The sequence below is a fragment of the Convolutriloba macropyga genome, chromosome 1, assembly GCF_964194025.1.
Source record: "Convolutriloba macropyga chromosome 1, txConMacr16.3, whole genome shotgun sequence".
Taxonomy (NCBI): Eukaryota; Metazoa; Xenacoelomorpha; order Acoela; family Convolutidae; genus Convolutriloba; species Convolutriloba macropyga.
The window spans coordinates 85621483-85645693 of NC_134468.1; the positions used below are offsets into that span (position 1 = coordinate 85621483).

The 24211-nt window shown below is 33.8% G+C and overlaps 2 protein-coding genes across 3 annotated transcripts in view; one reads left to right on the forward strand and one right to left on the reverse strand.

The window, feature by feature from the left end:
* The window catches only part of LOC142343877 (uncharacterized), a 50310-nt gene extending 39254 nt beyond the window's left edge, over positions 1–11056 (forward strand). The window contains exon 2 of the mRNA XM_075395256.1: positions 10701–11056. Within this exon, the coding sequence (XP_075251371.1) occupies positions 10701–10768 (68 nt within the window). The 3' untranslated portion in view covers positions 10769–11056. The remainder of the gene's footprint in view (positions 1–10700) is intronic.
* Positions 1–24211, reverse strand: part of LOC142343819 (uncharacterized) — a 275679-nt gene that overhangs the window by 155323 nt on the left and 96145 nt on the right. The window lies entirely within an intron of this gene.

The following is a 24211-nucleotide window of genomic DNA, read 5'->3' on the forward strand; positions in this document are numbered from 1 at the left end:
AAACAAAAGAAGAATATCAGATAGCCATACACCCAATTGGTGATAGATGTAAAAAAGACTGTAACAGTTCTTTGAAATTTTATAACTTCTTCTAATGTTATGGAGGTAGCTATGTACAAAAGAGTTAGATTAATACATATTAACAATAGAAGCATTTGTATGCAAAAACCTCTCAAATTTTCTCAATTAAAGATAATACCAACAAAAGCTATTGGAGAAGGAAAAATTATAGTCAATAAAATTGATGCACAACTAATACTGAATGGAGTTAAAACAAGCCAGTTCTACTATAAGAGGGTGATAAAGCAATAGGAAGTAACATATTACAGCCATTTATAATGATACTTTGTCTGATATAAAAAATATGATAAGAGAATAAGCTGATCGTAATGTTATAATGGAAAATGATAAAAGTACAATGAAATGAAAAATTGAAGTTGATGGTTCTAACTTTGATATAGAAAACTCAAGAGCTATATAGTTATTATATAAGAAACACAACTATACAGCAGGCAAAGCGACAGCTAATAAAATAGTTGATATAATGGGTTTTATTAGAATTAATATTTGCTGTAATATTATATCTGATAATAAATATAATGGTAAAGATAGTGATATACTGTACACGTTTAGTCTAACTGAACCAACATTTTTTATGATATTAACTATACCAACGGCAGTGTGATATCTAATTTTCATCATAATATATCAAAAGATAGAATAGTACATATTAAACTTAGTCTTCAGGGTGAGCATGCAATGGCAATTGATTTTATTGATCATGTATTCAGCTTTATTTTAAATTTGATTTACTTTTTATTGGTGTCTAGTAAAATAAGTCAAGTTATTACAATATCTGGCTAACAATTATAATTATTATATATTTCATTGTATAAAACAAATTATCTTATGTTTTTATTATTATAATAGTCTTGATTATTATTACAGTTTATCCTATGTCTTGATGAATATAACAGTTTTATCTTTATAATGAAAGTTTTGCTTATCTTTACAGTTTTCCGTGTGTTATTATTTTGCTTACTTTTACATTTTACCTTACGTTATTTTTTGTTAATACTACAGTTACCTGTAGTATAATAGTAAGATAAATGTTTGCCTTATTATGAATGTTTTGGGTAGTCAAATAGTTGACATCTTTTTGATTGTTTTGAATGATATAACAGCAGGGGTAACAGTTTACTTGATTAATAAACTTTAGGCTATTATTGCAGTAAATTAATAGTTTCCCCTTATTATAAATGTTTTGGTTGACATGTGTGATATGATAGTCTATCTTACTATTAAACTTTTGTTTAATGTTGTAGTGGGGTAACAGTTTGCGTTATTGTTAATGTTTTGCTCACTAAAACAGTAAGATGATAATAAATGAAATTAAAATGTTATTTTTGTAGTTTGAAAAAAATTTTTTGTGTTTTTTATTATCGTAGAAGAGTGTATAAAAAGTACTATTTAGCTACGGCTCGTACAATTTTTACAGAGCTTTCGTTTTAAGCCTACTTTAAAATAGGCGTATAATCTGTCCGAATGGTTGGTTCGCGTCTTTGTTTTTATTCAAAAAATTATACCTGAAACTATAATTTTGCGAAAATTTTTTCATGGTGGGGCTGTATAGCGCTTTTTATGCACTACATCTTTTTATTAGCTTTCTCTGAACTCTACGCCCATCTAGAAATTATAAATGCAGTCTCTCGATGCTCTAATTGTAATTATAGTTCACAGAAGAGATTTTTAATTGTCACTATATATTGTAGAATATGTCCAGACTCAGAAGAATTGATTTATTTTCTGGTCATGCCACTCAAAATTTTAAGTACGACCTATTAGTTCTCAAATAAAAAAACATGTCATCATTCTGATATTAGATTTGATCTTTACGATACTTAGTAAATGTGCCGCGGTCCGTCCAAAGAAATTCAAATACGACTTTTCTACAACTAAGACACACGAATTCAGAGAAATGAAAAGTAAATTTCCATATGGAATTTTGCATAGTATAGATAAACTTAATAACGCAGAAATACTTCCAAAAGAAGTATTTTATTTTAAGTAGAAACAGGAGATAGTTACTAATGATAAATATAATCAAGCAAAAAAATTGTTGGAAAGAAACGAAATGTAAAACCATTAAAGATTTATATTGTAATTTATCTTAAAACAGCTGTTCTCTATTATCAGTAGATTTATTCGAAAAAATTAGAGATATATCTCTGAAATATTTTGAGTGGTTCCTTGTTATACATGTTCTACTCCAGATTTAATTGGTTATGTGGATTGAAATACACTAATGTCAGACTAAAAAATTACGAAGAAGAATCAGTCATTGTTTATGATCCAATACAATATTGTAGAAGCATGCTTACTTAAAGCTAAAGCATTTTATTACACAGCTGTTAATGGTGGAGAAGAGAAAAATTTGAAATGATTAATAAAAGATATTATTAGAAATAATTATAAATATATAACTTCAATTAACTATAGAAGATTATAGAAAGCGTTTATACAATTGTAAGAATATATATGTAACCATTTATACAATTGATAGCTAGGAAAATCCTGTGGAAACAAAAGAAAAATATCAGATAGCCATACACCCAATTGGTGATAGATGTAAAAGAGACTGTAACGGTTTTTTGAAATTTTATAACTTCTTCTAATGTTATGGAGGTAGCTATGTACATATGAATTAGATTAATAAATATTAACAATAGAAGCATTTGTATGCGAAAAACTTACAAAAAATTTGCAATTAAATATAATACCAACAAAAGCTATTGAAGAAGGAAAAATTATAGTCAATAAAATTGATGCACAACTAATAATGAATGGAGTTAAAACAACCCAGTTCTACTATAAGAGGGTGATAATGCAATAGGAAGTAACATATTACAGCCATTTATAATGATACTTTGTCTGATATAAAAAATATGATAAGAGAATAGGCTGATCGTAATGTTATAATGGAAAATGATAAAAGTACAATGAAATGAAAAGTTGAATTTGATGGTTCTAACTTTGATATAGAAAACTCAAGAGCATTATAGTTATGATTTAAGAAACCCAACTATACAGCAGGCAAAGCGACAGCTAATAAAATAGTTGATATAAGGGGTTTTAATAGAATTAATATTTGCTGTAATATTATATCTGATAATAAATATAATGGTAAAGATAGTGATATACTGTACACGTTTAGTCTAACTGAACCACCATTTTTTATGATAGTAACTATACCAACGGCGGTGTCATATCTAATTTTTATCATAATATATCAAAAGATAGAGTAGTACATATTAAAATTTGCCTTCATGATGGGCATGGAATGGCAATTGATTTTATTGGTCATGTATTCAGCTTTATTTTAAATTTGATTTATTTTTTATTGGTGTCTAGTAAAATAATCAGTAGTAAGGTGTCTTACTGGGCACGCAACGGGGGGGGGGGACATTTGGGTGATACTGTGTTCGCAACGGGTGGACATGAAAAATTTTTTCGAAAAGTTGATAGTTTTTGGCGTTTTCCGCCAAAAACTATCAACTTTTCGAAAAATTTTTTCGTTCCCCAGCCCCCCCCCCCCGTTGCGAACACAGTAACACCCAAATGTCCGTCACCCATTGCGTGCCCAGTAAGACACATTTTTGGCAAATTTCTGATTTTTTGACGTTTTTTGGTAGGTTTGGTTTGTTTTATATGTTAGTCGGGAAAAAGCACTGCTGTTCCGGTGGTTGTCATTTTGTAATCAGCCCAGGTGAACCTCATAAGTAAAAAAAAAATTTGAAAAAAAAAATTCAAAGTGTTAAAATTGCATGAATTGTACTTTGCGCTGGGTTTCAGGTCTCAAAGGCGACTTTTTGTTGACTACCTGAGTCACCAATCTGTTTTTAGTATACTTTGTCTACTATGACTAACCACTATAATCGTTGCTGAAGGTCATTTTACACGAGTAGTTGTCGTATTCGATTGTGATTGGACGACCGATCGACCGAGAGTATCAATGAATTATTTTTCAATAAGTTTACAAGTTCAACTGTCTGCATTGGGTTGTTTTGTTATTACAGTTTAACACAGTACTTGTATAGCAATAGAGCACACTTATAAGAATTTGTTTGAGTTTCAGTTCGAATTTGATTTGTAAACAAACTATGTCAGTGTTTGACGATTGTTCCTTGTTTGACTTTTCTCACGATATTACTCGTACAGAAAAACGTTATGTAGTGGCTTGTAGGAAAGCTTACGACTCTACTGGAACATATATGATGTTAAAACTTTTCAGAAAGGATAACTTCCGTGATCAAACCCAAGACAATAAAAAAAATTGCAACAGTGATGGTTTCAAGTTCAAACAGAGAATTACACTTTCTTTAGCTGAGTTTGAACAATTATCTCAAAGCTGCAATTCACTCTGTGAAAAAGTAAGGACTGGACAATCAGAACAACCTATCAAAAAAGAACACAATAAGAAAACGGGAAGGAAACGACGTTATCAGTTTGCGTTCTCACCGGAGACGAATAGCATTAATTCAACTCAGGTTGCTGGTCGACCGAAGAAAAAATCGAAGAAAAGTTCTGAGAGCGACACAGTATTAAAAATGGTTGAGGCAATGTTTGAACGAACACCTGAATTCTTTCGACAGTTTCAAAATAAATTTCACTATTCTTCTGCAGAAGTGAGCCAATATTTGATACTTAATAATTACAACATACTACAACTACTGTATACTTTTTAAAACACACATTACTTCTTTCCAAATAATACTTGTACTACTTTCTACTTGATATATACTGCCGATTATATACTAAATACTACTTACTGCATACCACTGACTACTTGCTAATTAATTTTTACTAAATACTACTAAAAACATACTGCTCCCTAATTACTTCTTTCTTCATGGTACATACTACTTACAACATACTACTTACCACATACTACATACTACATACTACACACTACTTACCAAATAAAGATTACCAGCTACTACTACATACTAGTTGCTACTTACTACAAAAAACTTACTAATTATTACAGACTACCTACTAGTTAATACACACTAAGCGCATTAAACTACTTTCTAAATGGTACTTAGCATATACTACATACTACTTAACACAAATTACATACAATTTTCTACTTATTTTATACCACTTACTACTTACTAGTTAATACATACTAAATACTGCCTAATACATTGTACTTACTATGTACCACCTACTACCTAACTACTTGCTAAATACAACATACTACATTTACTGCATACTACTTATTACATACAAATTACTTCATACTAAAAACTGCTTGATATAAACTACTTTCTACTAAATTTATGCTACCTACTTCAAAATACATACAAATTACTACATGCTCTTTACTACACACTGCATACAAATTACAATATACTACCTACAACTTACTTAATAGTTCTTAAAACATAATAGTTACTACACTATGTACAACTTACTTCATACTACTTAGTAAGTACTAAGTTAGCAAAAGTTAGTAGGTGATAGGTAGTATGTAGTAAGCAAAAGTTAGTATGTAGTAAGTAACATGTGAAAGGTAGTAAACATTTTGTAGTAGGTCGGAAGTAGTGAGTACTATGTGGTAGGTAGTATGTGCTAAGAAATGAAAAGCATGTAGTAAGCAGTAAGTAGAAAGTAATATACACAAAATGAAGTTAGTAGTATATAGTGAATAATTTGCATCAAGAAGTAAGTAGTATAAAGTAGGTAGTATTTAGTGCGCAGTAATCAGTAAGTAGCAAGTAGTTTTTAGTTAATATTATGTAGTAAGGGTAAGCAGTTCGTAATAAGTAGTTTGTACTATGAACTATATTTACCTAGTAATCACTAGTACCTACTTTATACTACTTACTTCTTGATGCAGACTATTCACTACATACTACTTACTTCTTGATGCAAATTATTCACTATATACTACTAACTTCATTTTGTGTATATTACTTTCTACTTACTGCTTACTACATGCTTTTCATTTCTTAGCACATACTACCTACCACCTAGTACTCACTACTTCCTACCTACTACAAAATGTTTACTACCTTTCACATGTTACTTACTACACACTAACTTTTGCTTACTACATACTACCTCTCACCTACTAACTTTTGCTAACTTAGTACTTACTAAGTAGTATGAAGTAAGTTGTACATAGTGTAGTAACTATTATGTTTTAAGAACTATTAAGTAAGTTGTAAGTAGTATATGGTAATTTGTATGCAGTGTGTAGTAAAGAGCATGTAGTAATTTGTATGTATTTTGAAGTAAGTAGCATAAATTTAGTAGAAAGTAGTATATATCAAGCAGTTTTTAGTATGAAGTATTTAGTATGTAATAAGTAGTATGCAGTAAACGTAGTATGTTGTATTTAGTAAGTAGTTAGGTAGTAGGTGGTACATAGTAAGTACAATGTATTAGTCAGTATTTAGTATGTATTAACTAATAAGTAGTAAGTGGTATACAATAAGTAGAAAGTTGTATGTAATTTGTGGTAAGTAGTCTGTAGTATATGCTAACTTAGTACTTACTAAGTAGTATGAATTAAGTTGTACATAGTGTAGTAACTATTATGTTTTAAGAACTATTAAGTAAGTTGTGAGTAGCAATGTATGCAGTGTGTAGTAAAGAGCATGTAGTAATTTGTATGTATTTTGAGGTAAGTAGCATAAATTTAGTAGGAAGTAGTTTATATCAAGCAGTTTTTAGTATGAAGTAATTTGTATGTAATAAGTAGTATGCAGTAAATGTAGTATGTTTTAATTGGTAAGTAGTTAGGTAGTAGGTGCTACATAGTAAGTACAATGTATTAGTCAGTATTTAGTATGTATTAACTAATAAGTAGTAAGTGGTATACAATAAGTAGAAAGTTGTATGTAATTTGTGGTAAGTAGTATGTAGTATATGCTAACTTAGTACTTACTAAGTAGTATGAAGTAAGTTGTACATAGTGTAGTAACTATTATGTTTTAAGAACTATTAAGTAAGTTGTAAGTAGTATATTGTAATTTGTATGCAGTGTGTAGTAAAGAGCATGTAGTAATTTGTATGTATTTTGAGGTAAGTAGCATAAATTTAGTAGGAAGTAGTTTATATCAAGCAGTTTTTAGTATGAAGTAATTTGTATGTAATAAGTAGTATGCAGTAAATGTAGTATGTTGTATTTAGCAAGTAGTTAGGTAGTAGGTGTTACATAGTAAGTACAATGTATTAGGCAGTATTTAGTATGTATTAACTAATAAGTAGTAAGTGGTATACAATAAGTAGAAAGTTGTATGTAATTTGTGGTAAGTAGTATGTAGTATATGCTTAGTACCATTTAGAAAGTAGTATAATGCGCTGAGTATGTATTAACTAGTAGGTAGTCTGTAATAATTAGTAAGTTTTTTGTAGTAAGTAGCAACTAGTATGTAGTAGTAGCTAGTAATATTTATTTGGTAAGTAGTGTGTAGTATGTAGTATAAAGTATGTGGTCATTAGTATGTGGTAAGTAGTATGTACCATGAAGAAAGAAGGAGTTCGGGAGCAGTATGTTTTTAGTAGTATTTAGTAAAAATTAATTAGCAAGTAGTCAGTGGTATGCAGTAAGTAGTATTTAGTATATAGTAGGCAGTATATATCAAGTAGAAAGTAGTACAAGTATTATTTGGAAAGAAGTAATTAGTGTGTTTTAAAAAGTATACAGTAGTTGTAGTATGTTGTAATTATTAAGTATCAAATATTGGCTCACTTCTGCAGAAGAATAGTGAAATTTATTTTGAAACTGTCGAAAGAATTCAGGTGTTCGTTCAAACATTGCCTCAACCATTTTTAATACTGTGTCGCTCTCAGAACTTTTCTTCGATTTTTTCTTTGGTCGACCAGCAACCTGAGTTGAATTAATGCTATTCGTCTCCGGTGAGAACGCAAACTGATAACGTCGTTTCCTTCCCGTTTTCTTATTGTGTTCTTTTTTGATAGGTTGTTCTGATTGTCCAGTCCTTACTTTTTCACAGAGTGAATTGTAGCTTTGAGATAATTGTTCAAAATCAGCTAAAGATAGTGTAATTCTCTGTTTGATTTTGAAACCATCACTGTTGCAATTGTTTTTATTGTCCTGGGTTTGATCACGGAAGTTATGCTTTCTGAAAAGCTTTAACATCATATATGTTCCAGTAGAGTCATAAGTTTTCCTACAAGCCACTATATAACGTTTTTCTGTACGAGTAATATCGTGAGAAAAGTCAAACAAGGAACAATTGTCAAACACTGACATAGTTTGTTTACAAATCAATTTCGAACTGAAACTCAAACAAATTCTTATAAGTGTGCTCTATTGCTATACAAGTACTGTGTTAAACTGTAATAACAAAACAACCCAATGCAGACAGTTGAACTTGTAAACTTATTGAAAAATAATTCATTGATACTCTCGGTCGATCGGTCGTCCAATCACAATCGAATACGACAACTACTCGTGTAAAATGACCTTCAGCAACGATTATAGTGGTTAGTCATAGTAGACAAAGTATACTAAAAATAGATTGGTGACTCAGGTAGTTCATAAAAGAACAACAACGTCCAGCACTCAACTCCTTTCCTGTTACTATGTTTTGTTCTCATGTGTGATCGAATAAATGGTTAAAAAAGTATGTGAGAGGACTGACTGATAGCAATAGACATAAATAATACTACAAACAGTCAACGATTTTTTTCAACTAGTTGGTAAGCCGTGATTGATGACAATTTTTGGTTATCAAACATTTGATATAATCTTAGTACCAGGTAAAATGATGTCCACAAAAAATTAACTTTAACACCTGCAACCCAGCGCAAATTGTATTTCACACAATTTTGATACTTCAAAGTTTTTGAAATGTCCCAAAACTTTTCAAATTTTTTTTTTCGATGACTAGGCCCACCAGGTGAGATGAGGTCAACAAAAAATCGCCTTTGAGACCTGAAACCCAGCGCAAAATGCAATTCATGCAACTTTAAGACTTTGAATTTTTCAATTTTTTTTCAATTTTTTTTCAAAAAATTTTTTTTTACTGATGAGGCTCACCTGGGCTGATCACAAAATGACAACCACCGGAACAGCAGTGCTTTTTCACGACTAACATATAAAACAAACCAAACCTACCAAAAAACGTCAAAAAATCAGAAATTTGCCAAAAATGTGTCTTACTGGGCACGCAATGGGTGGCGGACATTTGGGTGTTACTGTGTTCGCAACGGGGGGGGGGGGGGGGCTGGGGAACGAAAAAATTTTTCGAAAAGTTGATAGTTTTTGGCGGAAAACGCCAAAAACTATCAACTTTTCGAAAAAATTTTTCGTGTCCCCCCCCCCCCGTTGCGAACACAGTAACACCCAAATGTCCCCCCCCCCGTTGCGTGCCCAGTAAGACACCTTACTACTATAATCTAAGTTATTGCAATATCTGGTTAACAATTATTATTATTATATATTTCATTGTATAAAACAAATTATCTCGTGTTTTTATTATTATAATAGTCTTGATTATTATTACAGTTTATCTTATGTCTTGATGAAGATAACAGTTTTATCTTTATAATGAAAGTTTTGCTTATCATTACAGCTTTCCGTGTTTTTATTATTTTGCTTAATATTGCAGTTTACCTTTCTTTTTTTGTTAATACTACAGTTACCTGTAGTATAATAGTAAAATAAACGTTTGGATTATCAATGTTTGGATAATCAAATAGTTGGCATCATTTTGATTGTTTTGAATGATATAACAGCAGGGGTAACAGTTTACTTGAATAAAAAACTTTGTGCTATTATTGCAGTAAGATAATGGTTTCCCTTATTATAAATGTTTTGGTTGAAATTACCGTACGATAATGGTTTATCTTAGAAAAAAATTTTTGTTTATATTGAATTGATATGATAGTCTATCTTACTATTAAAGTTTCGTTTAATGTTGTAGTGGGGTAACAGTTTGCGTTATTGTTAATGTTTTGCTCACTAAAACAGTAAGATGATAATAAATGAAATTAAAATGTTATTTTTGTAGTTTGAAAAAAATTTTTTTTGTGTTTTTTATTATCATAGAAGTGTGTATAAAAAGTACTATTTAGCTACGGCTCGTACAAATTTTTACAGAGCTTTCGTTTTAAGCCTACTTTAAAATAGGCGTAAAGTCTGTCCGAATGGTTGGTTTGCGTCTTTGTTATTATTCAAACAATTATACCTGAAACTATAATTTTGCGAAAATTTTTTCATGGTGGGGCTGTATAGCGCTTTTTATGCACTACATCTTTTTATTAGCTTTTTCTGAACTCTACGCCCATCTAGAAATTATAAAGGCAGTCTCTCGATGCTCTAATTGTAAGTATAGTTCACAGAAGAGATTTTTAATTATTACTATCTATTGTAGAATATGTCCAGACTCAGAAGAATTGATTTATTTTCTGGTCATGCCATTCAAATTTTTAAGTACGACCTAGTAGTTCTCAAATAAGAAACAAGTCACCATTCTGATACTAGATTTGTTCTTTACCATACTTAGTAAATGTGCCGGGGTCCGTCCAAACAAACTCAAATACGACTTTTCTACGACTAAGACACACGAATTCAGCAGAATGTCGTCTGCAGTTCCAAAGTTCAATTTTGTATATTAATTAAAACTTTGTATATTAATTAAACATTGGTAATTTTGTTGCAGATAAAGGAGGAGCTTTCACTCTCTCCGTGACAGGCAAAGACCACAAACTTGTCAAACTTATGAAGTAACCCTCAAAATACCCCAGCTCATGACGAAACATCAACATCGAGTTCAGCCGTCCGACTCAAAACTATAGCTAATATTTTCCTAAAGATTGCACAGGCTCAATTGCAAATCCATCTATCAATTTCTAAAATTAATTATGACAGCGAGCTTTTAGCAAATTTAAAAAATAACTTTAGCCGAGAGTTAACCAAATAGTTTTCCCTTGCAGGGGTATTATAACTTAACATTCGCATACAAATCTGCATAAGTGTGTACATAAAAAGAAAATTGAATTAAAATTATGGTTTAAATGACTTTTGGAAAACGAAAGTGTAGAGGTTAATGCTAAGCCACAATCACAAAAGCCAAACAACGGAATTCAAATCTAACTGGCTGAATTCCAGTCGAAGGTACTCATTGTATCCAAATGTTTCCCGGTGAAAATATTGAGCCAACATTAACATGCTCTCCTCTGAAAATGCTTTTAGTTAAAATTGGTTTTCAGCTTTTGTGACTCCAAATTTTCTGGTAATTTGTTCACTGAAAATGATAGTCTAAAAATTGTATGAATTTTCAACTAAAATGAGTCAACCTCTGCATAAAAATGGCAAATGTTTTAGCATAAATTTAATTGTGGCACCATAAGATTGCCCTACAGATAACTTCTAAAAGTACTCCACTACAATGTGTGATGTGCTGGACAATCGTTTAATCAGTGAGAATCTGCCAAAAATTGAATCCGATTCAATTTAAAACTTGCCTGAATGTTGAATTTTTTTAATCAGCCCTATAAAAAACTTTCATTTCATGAGTACAGATCAATATTTGCCGTAAATGTTTCGTCCAAAACTGCCATTTTAAAACTTGCAAAACTGCAGATTTGTCAATTAAAAGCTCAGGATTCGACTCTTTCTTTTCGCATTCATGAGCAGGTAACCATTTGCTTTTATTAAAGTGTTGCAACAGTATTTTGAATCAAAAAAGTTCTCAAATGCCATATGTAGAAGAGACAAAGCAGGCAGTGATGAGTTCCAATGTCAACTAAAGTGCTGAGGTTTCTCATGAAATATGGGTCAAAAATGGGCAATTTGTTGTTGAGAAAAAAAGAAGAAGTATGGACGTAAGGAATTGAAATCCACGAACTGTCAACTTTTTACATTTTAATTTACCAAAAATGTCCAAAAAATTTTACTTCACAAAAGAAATCTGTAGTTTAAGTGAAAAAAATGTTTTTGAAGCTATTTAGTTTCCTATTGCCTGATTTTTATAATATGATTTGAAAATATGCACAAATTGCCTTGAAATATACGTTATGTCACGGTCAGAAAAACGAACCACAGAAACCAGTATTTTTTTGATTTGAGAACTAATGGAATGCCCAATCTGTAGTGAAAATCATGGTTAGTCAGTCTGTAATACTTGTAATATTTTTGTATATCAAATCTACGAGGCTCTGGTAAATTGAGGTTTCAAATTAAAGTTAAAACCTGTAAATATCCCATAGCGCAATTTTGTTCTCTCATCGGCTATTTTATGAACGGCATGAGTGTGACACTTTAAGCTGGTTTCCTTTGAAGTCATTTTTTCTAATTTTTAGTTTTTGTCAACTGAAACTTAGAGACTATGTGTTCAAATTTTGAATTAAAAAAATAGGCAGTTTTTTTTAATAAGCAGATAGTCATTTGCATTCAACTTATGTTGTCAGAAATTACTCTTGGAATATTTGCAAGAAAACTCTCAAACAGCGAAAAACTCATAGTCTATTTTCTGAACCGCAAAAAAGCGACACATTTTTTTCTTTAGTTTTTGTCCACTGAAACTTAGAGATAATGTCTTCGAATTTTTGATTATAAAAAGCAGTGTTTTTAAAGGCAGATTGTCATTTCCATTCAACTTATTTTGTCAAAAATTATTCCCAGAATATTTGCAAGAACACTCTCAAATAGCAAAACACTCATAGTGTTGTGTTACGTCAACGGAGTTGTTCATGCGTTGTATGCAGGACACATGGAGGAAACTGTAAGCATCTTGTTGAGGAAAAACCCTAAAACTAACTATGTAACAAATTAGTTTCTTTAATTATCAATCTTTTAAAGTCTAAAGAACATCAAAATAAGTGGAAAACAGCAAAAGCATGTCATCTAAACGTTAAAATTTGATGTAAAGATTATGATGGTTATTATAATTTTTCCTTCTAAATTGTTAATCAAAAGCAAAAGAATAACGCTCTTTAAAACTAAGATGAACTTTGAAGATTATCACTTTCTTCACAGCAGAAGCTCGATAGTTTTTTTTTAAAAACAATACGTAACTTTTGTTTCATTCACTGGAGCGCAAACTATTGTGTTGCAAGTAATAATGTTTCGACGCAAAAGAACTGTCATCAAGCTGAAAAAATTTGTCAGCAAACAACTCATAATACAATGCAGCTGCAACAATTTAACTATATTCAACCCAATGTTCCCAAAAATGAAGTAAAACTAGGATCTAAGAAGTCCGATGTCATCACAACCAGAATGCGAATAAATATCCTAAGATTGTTAAACTGCCTGTTCCTCAAAAAATACAGCGAAATTTTGTTTTGGGAGAGCTTTTTTAAGCCAACATTTTAATTGCACGACATTTGTTTGGGTAATGCTTTCTGGTAAATTTTTTGGATTTCATAGGCAGACAACCGTTTGCTTTCAGAAATAGTTGCAAAAATCTTTACAATCAAAAAAAGGAAGTTCTCGAAAACAATATGCAGAAGAGGGAAAGCAGCTAGTGATGAGTTTCGATGTCAACAAAGGAGTTGAGGTTTCTGCTCAAAAATGCGTTAAAAATGGGCAAGTTGTTCTTGAGAGAAAAAGAAGAAGTATGCATGTAATAAATTGAAATCTACCAAATGTCAACTTTTACATTTTAATTTACCAAAATTATCCAAAAATTTCAATTCACAATAAAAATCTGCAGTTAAAGTGGGAAAAAAAACGTTTTTAACGCCATTTAGTTTCTTAAGCTTCGAATTTTTATGAAAAGATTAGAAAATGTTGAAAAAAAGCGTTGAAATATATTTCACTTGACGATCAGAAAAACAGGTCGCTTCACGTCAACATTTTCATTTATTTTATTTTACCAAAATTTACCACGTCAATATTTTAATTTACCAAAAATATCCAAAAAAATTCATTTCACAATCGAAATCTGCAGTTCAAGTGAAAAAAATGTTTTTGACGCTATTTAGTTTCTTAATGTCTCATTTGTGTAAAATGATTTGAAAATATTCAAAAAACGCTTTGAAAAGTTTGATGTAAAGATTATGATGGTTATGATAATTTTTCCTTCTATATTGTTAATCAAAAACAAAAGAAAAACTAAGATGAACTCTGAAGATTATCAATTTCTTCACAGCAGAAGCCCGATAGTTTTTTTTCACAAAAATTACGTAGCTTTTGTTTCATTCATTGGAGCGCAAACTATTGTTTTGCAAGTAATAATTTTTAGACAGAGTTTCCAAGCAAAAGAATTTTCACCCAGCTAAAAAAATTTGTCAGCAAACAACTCAGAATACAACGCAGCTGCAACAATTTAATTATATTCAACCCAATGTTCCCAAAAATGAAGAAAAACTAGGATCTATAAAGTCCAATGTCATCGCAACCAGAATGGGAATAAATATCCTAAGATTGTTAATCTGCCTGTTCCTTAAAAAATACAAGGAAATTGTGTTTTGGGAGAGCTTTTTCAAGCCAAAATATTAATTGCACGACATTTGTTCAAGTAGTGCTTTCTGGTAATTTTGTTGGAATTCATAAGCAGACAACCATTTGCTTTCATAAAATGTTGCAAAAATGTTTACAATCAAAAAGGAAGTTCTCGAAAACAATATGCAGAGGAGGCAAAGCAGCCAGTGATGAGTTCCGATGTCAACAAAGGTGTTGAGGTTTCTGCTCAAAAATGCGTTAAAAATGGGCAAAATGGTTTTGAGAAAAAAAAGAAGAAGTATGCATGTAATAAATTGAAATCTACCAAATGTCAACTTTTTACATTTTAATTTACCAAAATTATCCAAAAATTTCAATTCACAATAGAAATCTGCAGTTAAAGTAAAAAAACGTTTTAAACGCCATTTAGTTTCTTAAGCTTCGGATTTTTATGAAAAGATTAGAAAATGTTGAAAAAAAGCGTTTAAATATAAGTCACTCGACGATCAGAAAAACAGGTCACTTCACGTCAACATTTTCATTTATTTTAATTTACCAGAAATTACCACGTCAATATTTTAATTTACCAAAAAAATCCAAAAAAATTCACTTCACAGTCGAAATCTGCAGTTTAAGCGAAAAAAATGTTTTTGACGCAATTTAGTTTCTTAATGTCTGATTTTTATAAAATGATTTGAAAATGTTCAAAAAACGCCTTGAAATATACGTCACGTCACGGTCAGAAAAACGACACACAGAAACCAGTATTTTTTTTGAATTGAGAACCAATGGAAAGCCCTATCTGCATTGAAATTTTTGGTTAGTCAATCTGTAATATTTGTAATATTTCTGAAGATCAAATCTATAAAGCTCTGGTAAATTGCAGTTTCAGATTAAATTTAAAACCTGGAAAAATCTCATAGCGCAATTTGGTTCTCTCCTCGGCTATTTTAAGAACGGCAAAAGTGCGACACTTTAAGTTGGTCTCCTTTGTGGCCATTTTTTCTAATTTTTAGTTTTTGTCAACTGAAACTTAGAGATTATGAATTTTTTCTTCAAATTTTGAATTATAAAAAAGTAAGCAGCTTTTTTAATAATCAGATAATCTTTTGCATTCAACTTATATTGTCATAAATTATTCCCAGAATATTTGCAAGAACACTCTCAAATAGCAAAACACTCATAGTGTTGTGTTACGTCAACGGAGTTGTTCATGCGTTGTATGCAGGACACATGGAGGAAACTGTAAGCATCTTGTTGAGGAAAAACCCTAAAAGTAACTATGTAACAAATTAGTTTCTTTAATTATCAATCTTTTAAAGTTTAAAGAACATCAAAAATAAGTAGAAAACAGCAAAAGTATGTCATCTAAACGTTGAAGTTTGATGTAAAGATTATGATGATTATGATAATTTTTTCTTCTAATTTTGTGGTACGCGATTCCTTCACTCTCAATATAAGTCCTTGCTAATGTAAAAAGATAAGATTTGCGCACAACTTCTATTCGATCTCATGTAAGGCAGACTGCAATTGATCATTTTGTGGTCAGTCTGTTAGTGCGTATGTACCAGTTAGTTTCAATGACAATGGGGAATCGCTTGACGATTCCAATGATAAATAAACAAGATGAATTACGTACTGCATAGTGTATTATTAATTTACTGCATCAAAGAGTTAATAGTTTGAAGGTTAAATGGTTACCCATGTACCACATTTCCCCTCGGGGGAAAACAAAGTTTTTAAAAGTTTGTTTAAAGTTCAAGAGGGTCAAGTTCTCTTTCTTCCTCAGCCTGCTCGAATGGCAGGGTGTCATCCAGTTCTTGGGGTGGCTCTCCCTGTATCGGTGTGCTTCCAATTTCACCTTCTTGCGGGGGTTGTGCTTGGTCGGCTGATGTTGCGCTCCCTATTGATGTTTGTGGAACTGCTTGCTGTGTCGACGTGGGCTGGTAGTTTGCAATACCAGTGAATTGCTTTTTCGGGGATGTTGTTTCCGAACCTTCCGTGTCCTCATCTGCTTGGGCGCATTTGCTGTGACCGTATTTCTCGGGCTTCTTTGATGTTCTCTTGCTGCGTCGAGGTTTCTTTTGTCCTGTGAATTCCTGGATGTTTACATCTTCTTGTGGATCGTAGTCCGGGTCATCACTATACTCAGGCGTTTTCTCTTTCTGTCGACATTTCGTAGTCCTCGTCCTCGCATGTGGAATCAGGCGGTGTTGTAGTTCGTTGGCTTTTTGCCCCGGTCTTTCCTTTCCTGGGTGACTGTACGAATTTCCTCTTTGGAGGAATCTTGGTGCGGTTTACTTTCAGTAGGTTCGCGAGGTTGGGGTTCGTTGGTGAGTCATTTGTTCTTTTCCTGATGGTCTTCTCGCCCTTGAGTTTTGCACACTGATCTTTCTGGTGTACTTCCATTTGTCTTTGAATTTTTCCGTGATGGTTGATTACAGTCTTTCGGGCTGCGAACTGTATGAGCGGGATCCTTGGTTGCGCTGGTGTTCCGAAGCGTGCTACCTCCGATTTGTGTAGCACTGTATCGTCTTGGCCAGGATACTTTATGGTCATGGTAGAGCCGGACGTTTTCACCAGTGCCGCTCCTTCGGGGATGGCTTCGTAGAGCCCTTGCAATTGTTTCTTGCTTCTACTGTTGGCGAGAGTCTTCCTAGCAAGTTTCAACTCCTTGCTGTTTTCGGCGAGTGGTTGTAGTGGAGTCTGAGGTGTCATGCGGAATGTCCGAGGGATTTCGCCTTTATCGTCTAGTGCTGCGGATAGCATTCGTTGCTTTGAGCGTTTCACCTCTTCGTCGCTGTCCAACGTCTCCTCTAGCCAACGTTCGTCTGAGATTAACTCGTCATTGCCCATGATGTTGTCATCTAAATAATCAGACTTAAAATTTGGCCATTTCAAGTTTCGACTATCTTTCATGATGTTACGTTAGTTATTGGCGTTTTTGCCGGGCGACCGAAGTGTGCCTCGAAGGGGGAAATATTAGTTGCTTTCTTTCGACATATTCTTAATTCTTGTGCGATTTGCCTTAATGAATGTTTTATGTTGAAAAGGCGCTGTTCCGGGTCTAATTTGATGCAACCTAGGCGACGCTTTACCGTCTGAATTAATCTTTCGACTAATCCTATCGATCGGTGGTCGTTTGCAGGGGCGAATATTATCTTGATATTATTCCTATTGCAGAATTCTTTCATTATGTTTCCTGTTTGGCATCTAGCTTGGTCCATTCGTATGGATCTAGGTACACCTTGGATAGCAATATACTTTGTTAGGAAATGTTCTATGTTTGTTGCATTGGCGTTGTTGTATAGTTTAAGTGTTGGGAATTTAGAGAATCTGTCGATGCATGCAAGGAAGTATACTTCTCTTCCTTGAACGTCTATTATTGGGCCCCCAAAGTCTATTTGTATTTCTTCATTCGGTTCTACGCATGGTTTTAGTGGTGACCATTTGGATTTTGGTATTAAGCTTTTAAGGTTCTTACCAAACTCTGTTCATGGGCGGCACGTTTTTGACTTGTTAATCAGGTCCCGATTTATGAACCGCCACCACAGTCGATGGGCAAGTTCGGTCATCCCCCATGCGCCTGGATGCGTTGCGTGCAAGACATCGATGACCGCTTCTTCCATTGCATTTGGGATGGTTAATCTGTTGTCAAGGAGGATGCACCCGTCGATTACGCTGAGTTTGTTCCAATTTGTGTGTATCTGCCTGAGCACTGCTTTACACCCTTGTTCATCTCCTTGTGTGATGCAGTCTCTAATCTCCCGTAGCACTGCGTCTCGGTTTGTCATGGCCGCGATTAGTGTTGAGCTGAATACATCTCGTATTGCCCTGTCTAACTGGGTGTCTACTTTGTTAGGGCGTTGTTCGTTGTTTGGACTGAGGTAGGTTGAAAACGAGATTGGGTTTTTGGATGGTGATGTAGGTGGGGTTTGTTGATTTGGATTCATTTCGAAATTAAGATTAGAGTTAGGAAGTGAATTATCCGTAGTTGGGTTATTTGGCAAATGCGCTTTTGCTCTGTTTTGCTGTGTAACTTTTGGTAGCGTTGCATCATTTATTGTCACGAGGTTTTCCTTATTTGGTAATTCTTTGTTTCCGCGTAGGTTGTAATTGTGCAGCTTTTGCAAAGTTTGTGGTTTTGTCTTGTGACTTTGTGCTCTAGGCACTTTGATTTTGGAATCGTCCGATGATTGCAGTGGTAATTTTCTTGGGCGGCCCCTTTGTCGCTTGGTTTCCGGCTTTGTAATTAGTGCTTTGGAATCGCTGGACGATTCCAACTTGTCTAGTTTTCGTGGCCTCCCTCGTTGTTTAATTGCATAGATCGTTTTTTTAATTGCGTCTATTTGTGCGATTACGAAGTCCTCATCATATCGGCTTATTGGTTTAGCTTTGTTGTTTGGGTTTCTTGAAATGTAATCTGTTAATCCCATCTTTGATCCTGGTATGTGTTCGATTTGAAAATGGAATGGGATTAATCTATCGCACCAACGTGTTAGTCTACTTTGATGGGCTTTTGTAGACCTCTCTTTCAGTATGGATAAAAGTGCTCTATGATCGGTTTGTACTAAAAATTGGTGGCCATAAAGGTAATGTTTGAAATGTTCAAGTGCCCATACTAGGCCTAAAAGTTCTAGTTCATTTATACTGTATTTTTCTTCAGCTTTGTTTAGAAAATGTGATGCGTATGCGATTGTTTCCCATCCTTTACTTGACTCTTGTTCAAGTACGGCTCCGAGGCCAGATCGTGATGCGTCTGTTCTGACCCTGGTTTTTCGTGTGGAATCGTAGTGCGTATTTTCTGTTATGTTTTTAATATGTAATTTTATGTTCTCGAATGCTATTTGATGTTTGTGTTCCCACTTGTACTTATTGTCTTTTTTCAAGAGATCTCTGAAGACTCGACATTGGGTTGCTAAGTTTGGAACGAATTTAGTCAAGTGATGGACGCTTCCGAGGAATGACTTTAGTTGCTTGCATGTGTTCGGAGCTTTTAGGTTTTGTATAGCCTCGGTTTTGCTAATGAGTGGCTTTATTCCGTTTTGGTTGATTTCATATCCTAACCATTCTATTTTATGTTTTGCGAAATGACATTTTTCTAAGTTTATGCTTAGGTTTTCTTTATCGAGTTGTTGTAGGCATTTAAAGACTTTTTCTTTGTGAGTTTTTATTCCCCCGCCGGAGACAATGATTATGTCGTCTAAGAAGCTATATGTATCTCTTAGACCTTTTAATGTTATATCAATGGCTTTTTGGAACTCCGCTGGCATGTCCGTTAGGCCGTAGAAGCCTGTTATGAATCGATACGTTCCGGTGGCTTGACCGCCTAATATATTGAAATTGCATTGTTTTGCTGATGTCTCATCTAACGGGAGTTGGCTATACGCATAGCGTAAGTCGATTGTTGAAAAAAGTACTTCGCCTTCATGTGACGATTCCGAGATTGATTGGGCGATGTTGTCCATTAGGCAATCAATGTTTTTTATCTGGTATTTGTTTTTGTGGATGGCTCTGTTTATGACTTTAGAGTCCATTGCTAGTTTTATCGTTTTGTCTCTTTTGACGGTTATTACAATTGGTGATATGAAGTTTTTGTCGCTGCATTTGTCCAGCTTTATTATGTTGCCATTTTCTTGTAACTTTTTGAGTTCTTGTTCGACCTGATTTTGTAAGTGTATGGGTACTCTTCGACCTCTTTGATGAATTGGTGTAAAGTTTGTTTTAAATATGGATTTTACTGTGTGGTTGATTGATCGTCCTATCCGTTTTATTAGGTCGGGAAATTGTCTTGCTATTAGTTGTTTTAAATTTTGACTATCCGTGTTTTCTATCATCGCGATGTTCTTACCTTCGGAGTTTGGAGATGGTTGTTGATTGACTTGGATGCCTAATCCTTGTAAGAGATATCTGCCTATTAGTGCTCTATGCTTGTTTGGAACCACGATGAGGTCGGCTCTTCCAGCGTTCCACCCGTTGCATTGGACGTCACAGTACAAGGTTCCCTTGTTCTTGATTGGAGTGTTCGTGAAGCTTCTTAGATTAGTTGGATTCGTCTTGCGACTCCACCAGCTGTTTTTGTCCCGTTCCTCTATCTCGTGGGCCATTCTCTCTGTGATTAGGCTATTTGAGCTTCCAGAGTCGACCATTACCCAGTATTTATTGTTCCCAAATGTCACATTTAGTTTTGTGGGGGTTGTTGGTTCTTCCGTTGGGGATACTAGATTTACACTGTAGTCTTCTTCGGAATCGTTATTTATGCTTTCTATTTCATTATTTAATGTAACCATGTTAATGTTGTCCTCGTTTTGTGTGTCGTGTGTTTCTTCGATTTCGTTGATATTTCTTTTGTTGTTTCTACTTATGTTTGAGCGGCATACCTTGGCAAGATGGTTGGGCTTATTGCATCTTCTGCATGTTTGGCCTAGCGCTTGACATTTGGCTCGGTGGTCTTGTGACCAAGGTTGCCCGCAATTTCTACAGTTGTGTTGTGTTTGTTGTCTGTTTGACTGAAAATTGTTGTTGTTGTTTCTGAACTGTGTGTATGTGCCTCTGGGCTGGCTGTAGTTGCCTCTAAGATTTCCTCGATTCCTCGAACTGGTGATTGCTAGGACGGGCTCTGATCGTCCGACGATTGATACCATGGATGGGTCAGTTGTGGATTTTGCCTGTATGGCTAGTTGGCTTCGTGCGCCTAATTCAATACTGATGGCTAATTCCAATGCCTTTTCGGGATCCAACGTTATCTTCAAGAGTTCTTTCTGTATCTCAGGGTCGTTCATATTGGCTGTGAAGATGTCTCTTAACAGTCCATCTTCTAGGGTTCCTAGCTGGCAGAATTCTGCTAGGGATCTTAAAGCTGAGTGGAATTGTTCCATGGTTTCACCCTTTTGTTGACGCCTGGTCAGTAACAGATAACGATCAAAGGTTACATTCCTTGGTCTTATGAATGTCAGCTCCAATTCTTCCCACAGTTGTTGTGTCGTGATGTTCTCGACGTTTGTATGTGGGTATTTTCGGGTGTGCATCCTGCGTCCTTCGATTCCAATTGTTAGGTACACCATTGATTTTGCCTTCTTGTCTGCGATGTCCCATGGCTTGTCGCCACACAGCACCCCTATTCTGTCGATTATGTTGCACTCGTTCTTCCATTTGGCTAGTGCCTGACTATATCTTGTTAGTCTCTCCCTCTCCATTGTTTGTGTTGGGTTGGTCACAGGTTGTTCTTCCACTGGTTCTGGGGGGTATATGACTGTTGTCGGTTTCTCTCTTAGGAGTTCATCTAGTTCGATGTTTGTCTTTGCGACGAGTGCCATTTTGAGTTGACTTCTCCACTTTTCCCATGGAATGGGGGGGTTGGCGCTGGGTCGTTCCCAAAATGGTTCCAGTCCTAATATGGTTCTTCCTTTTTCCGTTGACTGCGCCATGTGGTACGCGATTCCTTCACTCTCAATATAAGTCCTTGCTAATGTAAAAAGATAAGATTTACGCACAACTTCTATTCGATCTCATGTAAGGCAGACTGCAATTGATCATTTTGTGGTCAGTCTGTTAGTGCGTATGTACCAGTTAGTTTCAATGACAATGGGGAATCGCTTGACGATTCCAATGATAAATAAACAAGATGAATTACGTACTGCATAGTGTATTATTAATTTACTGCATCAAAGAGTTAATAGTTTGAAGGTTAAATGGTTACCCATGTACCACAAATTTGTTAATCAAAAGCAAAAGAATAACGCCCTTTAAAACTAAGATGAACTCTGAAAATTATCAATTTATTCACAGCAGAAGCCCGATAGTTTTTTTTTTAAAAAAATTTACGTAGCTTTTGTTTCATTCATTGGAGCGCAAACTATTGTTTTGCAAGTAATAATTTTTCGACAGAGTTTCCACGCAAAAGACCTGTCACCAAGCTGAAAAAATTTGTCAGCAAACAACTCAATTATACAACGCAGCTGCAACAATTTAACTATATTCAACCTAATGTTCCCAAAAATGAAGTAAAACTAGGATCTAAGTCCGATGTCATCACAACCAGAATGCGAATAAATATCCTAAGATTGTTAATCTGCCTGTTCCTTAAAAAATACAACAAAATTTTGTTTTGGGAGAGCTTTTTTAAGCCAAAATGTTAATTGCACGACATTTGTTTGGGTAATGCTTTCTGGTAATTTTTTTGGAATTCATAAGCAGACAACGATTTGCTTTCATAAAATGTTGCAAAAATGTTTACAATCAAAGGGAAGTTCTCGAAAACAATATGCAGAAGAGGCAAAGCAGCCAGTGATGAGTTTTGATGCCAACAAAGGTGTTGAGGTTTCTGCCCAAAATGCGTTAAAAATGGGCAAGTTGTTCTTGAGAAAAAAAGAAGAAGTATGCATGTAATAAATTGAAATATACCAAATTTCAACTTTTTACATTTTAATTTACCAAAAATATCCAAAAATTTCAATTCACAATAGAAAACTGCAGTTAAAGTGAAAAAAAGTTTTTAACGCCATTTAGTCTCTTAAGCTTCGGATTTGTATGAAGACATTAGAAAATGTTGAAAAAAAAGCGTTGAAAAATAACTTGACAGTCAGAAAAACAGGTCACTTCACGTCAACATTTTCTCGAATTTCTTAAACGGTTGTGAGAAACAATGGAAGGCCCAATCTGCAGTGAAAATCTTGGTTAATTAATCTGTATAATGTAAATTTTTTGCAGATCAAATTCATAAATTGCTGGTAAAATACGGTTCAAAATTACAGTAAAACCTGGAAAAATTCCAACGCGTAGTTTGGTTCCCTCCCCGTCTATTTTCTGAACGGCAAAAGTGCAACTCATTTTGATTTTCTTTATTTTTTGTTCACTGAAACTTCCTAGAATGCTTGCAAGAGAACTCTCAAACATCAAAACGCTCAGAGTATTTGGTTACGTCAACGGAGTTGTTCATGCTTTGTATGCAAGATAAATAAAAGAAACTGTAAGCTTCTTGTTGAGAAAAAACAATAAGAGTAACTACGTAACAAATTTGTTTTTTTATTGGTCAATGTTTAACATTTAAAAAATCAAAAATAGGTGGAAAACACGCAAAAGTTTGTCAATGAAACCTTAAGGTTTGATGTAAAGATTATGATGGTTATGATAACTTTTCCTTCTAAGTTTTTAACCAATAGCAAATTACTAACGCTATGTAAAATTAGGATGAACTATGAAGACTGTCGAATTCATTACAGAACAAGCCTAATATTTTTTTTACTATTTTAAATTAGCTTCAGTTTCATTTTTTGGAGCTCAAACTACTGTTTCGCAAGTAATGATTCTGATTTTCCACGCAATAAAAAAATCGGTAAGTTGACAGAATTTGTCAGCAAAAGGCTCATAATACAACGCGGCTGCAAATTAACTATATTTAAACCAATGTTCCCAAAAATGAAATAAAACTAGGATTCAAGAGGTACGATGTCATCAAAGCATGAGTGCGAATAAATACCCTAAGATTGTTGTTCTGCCGTTTTTTCACAAAAATACTTTGAAGTTTTGTTTTGGGAGAGCTATTTTAAGCCAAAATATTACCCGAACGACATTTGTTCTGTAAATGCTTTCTAGTAACTCTTTGGTTTTCATGAGCAGACAATCATTTGCTTTCATAAAGTGTTGCAAAAATAATTTCAATCAAAAAATAAGTTCTCAAAAACCATATGTAGAAGAGGCAATGCAACCGGTGACGAGTTTCAATGTCAGTTAGGTTGTTGAGGTTTCTCTTCAAAAATGCGTTTGGCGTTTTTTTGAGAGAAA